Below are 7,999 nucleotides of genomic sequence, written 5' to 3' on the forward strand. Positions count from 1 at the left end.
GGTCTCTCCAGAGATGTTTGATCTGGTTCAAGTCTGGGCTCTGGCTGGGCCACTCAAGGACATTCCAAGACTTGTCCCAAAGCCACTACTGCGTTGTCTTGGCTGTGTGCTTAGAGTTGTTGTCCTGTTGGAAGGTGAACCTTCGACCCAGTCTGAGGTCCCGAGCGCTCTGGAGCACGTTTTCATCAAGGGTCTCTCTGTACTTTGCTCCGTTCATCTTTCCGTCGATCCTGACTAGTCGCCCAGTCCCTGCCGCTGAAAAGCATCACCACAGCATGATGCTGCCACCACCATGCTTCACCGTAGGGATGGTGTCAGATTTCCTCCAGACGTGATGCTTGGCATTCAGAGTTCAATCTTGGTTTCATCAGACCAGAGAATCTTGTTTCTCAAGGTCTGAGTCTTTAGGTGCCTTTTGGCAAACTCCAAGCGGGCTGTCATGTGCCTTTTACTGAGGATTGGCTTCCGTCTGGCCACTCTAGCATAAAGGCCTGATTTGATGGCGTGCTGCAGAGATGGTTGTCCTTCAATCTCCACAGAGGAACTCTGGAGCTCTGTCAGAGTGACCATCGGGTTCTTGGTCACCTCCCTGACCAAGGCCCTTCTCCCCCGATTGCTCAGCTCTGGAACCACCAAGACTCTTCCTCAACTTCTTCCATTTAAGAATGCTGGAGGCCACTGTGTGCTTGGGGCCATTCAATGCTGCATACATTTTTTTGGTACACTTCCCCAGATCTGTGCCTCGACACAATCCTGTCTCGGAGCTCTACGGGTAATTCCTTCGACCTCATGGCTTGGTTTTTGCTCTGACATGCACTGTCAACTGTGGGACCTTTTATAGACAGGTGTGTACCTTTCCAAATCATGTCCAATCAATTGAATTTATCACAGGTGGACTCCAAGTTGTAGAAACATCTCAAGGTTGAAACAGGATGCACCTGAGCTCAATTGAAGAGAAGAGTTTTATAGCAAATGGTCTAGCAAATGGTCTCAGTACTTATGTAAACTTATGTAAATCTGTTTTTTATTTGTAATTAATAAATTAGCAAATTTATAAAACCTGATTTTGCTTTGTCATTTTGGGGTATTGTGTGTAGATTGGATCAAAAATGACAAAAAGACTCAGAATAAGGCTGTAAATGTGGAGGGGTCTGAATACTTTCCGAATGCACCTTACTCATAGACCTACAGCATCACAAGTAGGTCAAACTTGATAGTTTAGTGTGCTGGTGCTCTAACCAATATGTTTTGGGGGGTCTGGAGTGCTGATACATGCATCATCTGCCTTGACCTGTATTACTTGCAGTGGTGTGAAGTACTTAAGTAAAAATACATTAAAGTACTTAAGTAGTTTTTGGGGGTATCTGTACTTTACTATTTTATATTTTTGCCTACTTTTACTTCACTACATTCCTAAAGAAAATAATGTACTTTTTACTCCATACATTATCCTGACACCCAGAAGTACTCATTATATTTTGAATGTAAAATGGTCAAAAATCACACACTTATCAAAAGAACGTCCCTTGTCATCCCTACTGCCTCTGATCTGGCGGACTCACTAAAAACAAATGCTTAGTTTGTAAATTATGTCTGAGTGTTGGTGTGCCCCTGGCTATCTGACAATAATAAAATTGTCCCTTCTGGTTTGCTTAATATATGTTTATTACTTTTTATACTTTTTTTTTTAAATACTTTTTATACTTGAGTACATTTAAAACCAAATACTTTAACTCAAGTAGTATTTTACTGGGTGACTTTTACTTGTCATTTTCTATTAAGGTATCTTTACTTTCACTTAAGTATGACAATTGAGTACTTTTTCCACCACTGATTACTTGACTGATTGTATAACAGTCACTTTTTATTGTACCGACTGTGCACGAGCACGTTCCGTCCTTTTATCGATTTGTGGGTGTAACGCGCACGTAGCGACAGCTGAGCTACGTTCAGTGTGGAAAAACGTACTGTAACGTTCAATTCAATGGAAACGGTGCTGTTCTGAACGACCAGTTCAAAAAGGGGGAAGGCGTGGTTGCGTGGGTTTTGTGTTGGAGGAACGCTGTGCCGCAGTTATTTACAGTAAATTGCTTCAATACACACCCACCAAACGTACCTCAAAGTATGTTCAAGATTGTTTTAGGGAAACGTGTCGTTCAGTACAAACCGTTAAGCAACGTAAACGTTCAATCGAACTGAACGCACCCCTGAGTATCCTGGGAAGACTGTTTCCGCCTCTAGCCAGCTGTCCGAATGAATGAGGCGGAGGATCTCCATCATTGCTTCTCAGTGATATAACAGCAAGGATATTAATTTCACTAACAGTATCTTTAGATATCACAATGCAGACCCTCACACCCCACGTGTATTGGGCACAGCGGCATGGAGACATCTACCTGCGTGTGGAGCTGAGTGACGCTAAGGTATGTTACGGATGCTCTCCTGGACCGACCTGTCATCGAGCTAGATGGTCAGGATAAGCCAGCTAGATAGTCAACGTTACTTTCAGACAGTAATACGTGTATTTGTTTAAGCTCACTGCTGGACGTTGTAAATTGAATGCACGTTGCTGACATGAACAAACGACATACATTACATTAGCTACAATGCTCCTTTTGAGAATGGAGTGATATCAGCCCATGCTTACATGTTAGCTAGTAAGCTCATAAATCTAGCAAGCTAATTTACCACTTGTTCTATTAGCTATACCGAGTGATAACAAACGTGTAACATGTCACTACTAGACAGAATAACTTACTATATATAATATATAAAACGTATATATATTATATAAAGTTTCCTGAGATCCTGATCCAGTGTTTCCACATTCCAAAATCACGTCGTCGTGAGAAGTATGGTTCTCGACGAGGCTAGATAGTAGCTAACACTCAACTACTGAAGCTAGCTAGATGGCTACTGTAATTAATATTGAGTTGTAGTAACTAGTGGTGGTGCATCTACCAAATGTCACGCTTCATAAAATATTCAGGAATTGTCATGGTGATCGCTGGATCCAATTTAGCCAATCAGCAAACACACAGCTACTCACTCAAGGTGCATCGTGATCACGTGTACTCCAGCTACGTAGTACTGTGCGTAATGTCATCAGAATATGTTAAGTGATGTTGTATGTGTGAAGGAAACGCATCCATTTCAGTCACTTAGTTTGAGCTCAACCAATGTCCGTGTGGTTTCTATATTTCCCCTTGTAGCTGACAGTCTTCTGCTTTTTGATGCAAGACATTTTCTTTTGCGTTTTTAGAATCTTGATATCTGCGTGCAAAACAACACCCTGCAATTCAAAGGTCAGTGTTTGTGTTACGTTTGAACAGAAAGAATGAAAATAACTCTAGTCTGTACAGAGTACATGGTATTAAATCGATGTTCCTTTGTTGGACAGCTCAGGGTCATGGAGCTAAAGGAGACAATGACTATGAGTTCAGTCTGGTGTTCCTGGAACCAGTGAAACCGGAGGTATTCTATTATTTTCTATTCCAGAAATGTACTTTTTCATTAGTGATAATACCTCACACTCTTCTCAGTCTCGAAGACAAACATTCTCTTCTGGTACTAGAGATTGTTACTGCTTGCTGCATGTGGTTTATTATTAAGTGTGTCTTCCACAGGAGGCGGCTCATGATAATGTCTGGAACGGAGCAAATGGAACGGCATCAAACACCTGGAAACCATGGAAACCATGTGTTTGATGTATTAAATACCGTTCCACTGACTCCGCTCCAGTCGTTACCACGAGCACCTCCTCCCCAAATGAAGGTGCCACCAACCTCCTGTGGTGTCTACAATTATTATCATACTCGCTGTGTGTCTGTCTGCCAGGTTAGTCACAGGTCCACCCAGCGCCTGGTAAATGTGACAGTGAGGAAGCAAGAGCAGCGTTGGTGGGATAGACTCACTCTGCAGGAGAGGAAACCTCTCTTCCTGACGCCAGACTTCGACCGTTGGCTCGACGAATCAGACGCGGAGATGGAGCTTCAGGCTAAGGTAGTAATGACCAAGGCCAGCTTTGGTACAACTTTTAGATGTAATACATAAGGAAGTATAAGGCTTTATTTATTTGTCTTTTATAAGGGTGTTATGACATGTATTACACCTGATGGTCTGTCTGTTTGTTTTCAGGAAGAGGAGAAGATAAACAAGGTCAGCATCGAGTCAAGAATCCATAAAGACCGTAAGTACCGAGCAGTGCAGCTGTGAACAGCCCTTATCTCTAATCTGAATATTTACATTTCTTGGTAAAGATGCTGTTGGTTTAGACCAGGGATCATCAACTAAGTTCAGCCTCGGGCTGATTTTACTTATTTTTCTTGACCAGTTGGTCGACAGACCGGAAAATAACTACAAATCATTTGTAGACTGCAATGTGACGGCAAGAATCCAAAACGTATCATTTCAAACCTTGCTTAAATCTGTATATGATCATGTCTCTCTCTATTATGCGTGGGAATACTTGAGAACAGATTTTCCAAAATTAAAATCACTTATCACAGATTTCCTGGTGTTTTAACACACTTTCATCTCAATGAAAATGCAAAAAAAAAAAAAAAAAACTCTCAAAAGTTGGGAGGCCAAATCAATCGGCCCGCGGGCAGCCAATTGGAGAACCCTGGTTTTGACTGCATCATCTTTTAGTTTATACCACACACAAGTACAAGCTACCTTTTTTAAGTACTAGATATTTTAAAATGTAAACATCTGAAATGTCATTTCAAATCATTTGGTTTTGGTATAGACGTACAAAACCAACTGACTGGAGTCTCCTTTTGTATTTATTTAATTGTGTTTTATTGAAAGCTGTACAATGTTCTCTCAGCCTACCTGGAGAAGGGCTGTCTGTTCATGTACAACCTGGTGTTATGTGTTTTGTTCTCTCAGCCTACCTGGGTCTGGAGAAGGGCTGTCTGTTCATGTACAACCTGGTGTTATGTGTTTTAAAGCTGTTGTATGTTAATATGTGGTTTGTTCTCTCAGCCTACCTGGGTCTTAAGAAGGGCTATCTGTTCATGTACAACCTGGTCCAGTTCCTGGGCTTCTCCTGGATCTTTGTCAACATGACCGTCCGTCTCTTCATCCTGGGACAAGGTCAGTGGTCCGGAGCTTGCTGAGGGTCCAGCCTGTTAGTAGCTGTTGTTTGTTTGTTGGTTGTCTTGAGAGTTGACTACAGCGTTGGCCATAGACACTAAGTAGGTTAAGTGGTCAGTGTTTCAGGGATGGAAAAGAATACAATCAGAATCTTTCCTTTTCAGCAGCTGCGGTTGGAACTAGCTACCTCAGAACTGGTTCGTCAACATAATGTAAGAGAGTTAGTATAGATGGCTCATATAACACTAATATTTACATACATTATCATTCTTCCTTTTATTTATTTTTTAGCTGAAAGCTGTCTAGTTTCAACAGTATTTTTATTCAGTTGTGTTTCTGTGAAGTGATCTGAGTGAGTCGGATTAAACCACCAAGCCGACGTGTTACTTCCTTAGAATAACTAAACAGGCTCTTTATTCATAGATGTGTCAATTTGAATATGAGAAAGGGAACATTGACTCTAGTCTGTAGATGAATTTGTCTTGCAAATAGCTTTGTGGTCCAGTCTGTTTTGTGTTTGTATGTCTTCACAACAATTTAAGAGTTGACAACAGCAGTAGTTGCCACCCTGTTGTGTTGTGTCTATCCACAGAGATACTTGAGGAGACTAATGAGAACGTAGACTTACTGGTGAAATGCACATCAATTGGTACTTGGGGTGTACTTCAGGCATAGCTAAATGTGATTGGTGTAGAGTAACTAAAATAGGTTGAGAACCACTGGACTTGAGCACGTACAGTGTGGAACCAGGCTACTCTGGAAATGCAGTGTTTGGCCTAACATGTTAGCACCACTGTGTTCTACCTCTCTCAATTCAAGGGGCTTTATTGTCATGGGAAACATGTTAACATATCTACCTCTCTCTCTCTCTCTCTCTCTGTCTCTCTGTCTCTGTCTCTCTGTCTCTCTGTCTCTCTGTCTCTCTGTCTCTCTGTCTCTCTGTCTCTCTGTCTCTCTGTCTCTGTCTCTGTCTCTCTGTCTCTCTGTCTCTCTCTCTCTCTCTCTCTGTGTCTCTCTCTCTCTCTCTCTCTCTCTCTCTGTCTCTCTCTCTCTCTCTCTGTGTCTCTCTCTCTCTCTGTGTGTCTCTCTCTCTCTGTCTCTCTGTCTCTCTGTCTCTCTGTCTCTCTGTCTCTCTGTCTCTCTGTCTCTCTGTCTCTCTGTCTCTCTCTCTCTCTCTCTCTCTCTCTCTCTCTCTCTCTTATCAGACTCGTTCTATGACACGTTCCACACCATTGCTGACATGATGTACTTCTGTCAGATGATGGCCGTAGCAGAGGTCATGAACCCTCTAGTGGGTCTGGTCAAGACAGGGGTGTTCCCAGCTATGATCCAGGTATGGTTCAATCCAAACACACAGAAAAATAACTTTCAAAATGACTTGGGTTTAAAATAAAACACGTGCTAATTTAGGTTACATTGACTTTTAGTTGTTTTTGGTTAGTCAAAGCTAAAGTTAGCGGCAATGGTTTTGTAAACCAACCCAAAGCATAGATTGTCTCTCCTTGCCCATAGGAGACTTTCAGGTTGAGGACAGGATGCTTTCAGGTTGAGGACAGGATGCTTTCAGGTTGAGGACAGGATGCTTTCAGGTTGAGGACAGGAGGCTTTCAGGTTGAGGACAGGAGGCTTTCAGGTTGAGGACAGGAGGCTTTCAGGGTGAGGACAGGAGGCTTTCAGGGTGAGGACAGGAGGCTTTCAGGGTGAGGACAGGAGGCTTTCAGGGTGAGGACAGGAGGCTTTCAGGGTGAGGACAGGAGGCTTTCAGGGTGAGGACAGGAGGCTTTCAGGGTGAGGACAGGAGGCTTTCAGGGTGAGGACAGGAGGCTTTCAGGGTGAGGACAGGAGGCTTTCAGGGTGAGGACAGGAGGCTTTCAGGGTGAGGACAGGAGGCTTTCAGGGTGAGGACAGGAGGCTTTCAGGGTGAGGACAGGAGGCTTTCAGGTTGAGGACAGGAGGCTTTCAGGGTGAGGACAGGATGCTTTCAGGGTGAGGACAGGATGCTTTCAGGGTGAGGACAGGATGCTTTCAGGGTGAGGACAGGATGCTTTCAGGGTGAGGACAGGAGGCTTTCAGGGTGAGGACAGGAGGCTTTCAGGGTGAGGACAGGATGCTTTCAGGGTGAGGACAGGAGGCTTTCAGGGTGAGGACAGGAGGCTTTCAGGGTGAGGACAGGAGGCTTTCAGGGTGAGGACAGGAGGCTTTCAGGGTGAGGACAGGAGGCTTTCAGGGTGAGGACAGGATGCTTTCAGGGTGAGGACAGGAGGCTTTCAGGGTGAGGACAGGATGCTTTCAGGGTGAGGACAGGATGCTTTCAGGGTGAGGACAGGAAGCTTTCAGGTTGAGAACAAGTGATTTTGTATTTAGGGTGAATTATCCCTTTAATGAAGTGTGTTTCAGTGAGTTTTGTTTTGTTTTGTTTGTTGACCTGTCCAGGTGGTGGGTAGGAACGTAATCCTGTTTGTGATCTTCGGTAGTCTGGAGGAGATGCAGAACAAAGCAGTGGTCTTCTTCGTCTTCTACCTCTGGAGCACCATAGAGATCTTCAGGTGACTCTACCTCTATAGTCAATAGAGATCTACAGGTGACTCTACCTCTATAGTATAGTCAGTAGAGATCTACAGGTGACTCTACCTCTATAGTATAGTCAATAGAGATCTACAGGTGACTCTACCTCTATAGTATAGTCAGTAGAGATCTACAGGTGTCTCTACCTCTATAGTATAGTCAATAGAGATCTACAGGTGTCTCTACCTCTATAGTCAATAGAGATCTTCAGGTGACTCTACCTCTATAGTCAATAGAGATCTACAGGTGACTCTACCTCTATAGTCAATAGAGATCTACAGGTGACTACCTCTATAGTCAATAGAGATCTACAGGTGACTCTACCTCTATAGTC

The 7,999-nt window shown here is 43.4% G+C and overlaps 1 protein-coding gene across 1 annotated transcript; it reads left to right on the forward strand.

The window, feature by feature from the left end:
* Window positions 1-2,231: 2,231 nt before the first annotated feature.
* Window positions 2,232-7,650, forward strand: LOC139562852 (very-long-chain (3R)-3-hydroxyacyl-CoA dehydratase-like). Its single transcript, XM_071380973.1, has 8 exons — window positions 2,232-2,423; window positions 3,263-3,305; window positions 3,401-3,474; window positions 3,838-4,002; window positions 4,138-4,189; window positions 4,990-5,100; window positions 6,306-6,433; window positions 7,534-7,650. Exons 1-8 carry the CDS (start codon window positions 2,343-2,345, stop codon window positions 7,648-7,650), a joined length of 771 nt encoding a protein of 256 aa, XP_071237074.1. The 5' UTR covers window positions 2,232-2,342.
* Window positions 7,651-7,999: the final 349 nt, after the last annotated feature.

Source organism: Salvelinus alpinus, chromosome 33 (assembly GCF_045679555.1).
Source record: "Salvelinus alpinus chromosome 33, SLU_Salpinus.1, whole genome shotgun sequence".
Lineage (NCBI taxonomy): Eukaryota > Metazoa > Chordata > Actinopteri > Salmoniformes > Salmonidae > Salvelinus > Salvelinus alpinus.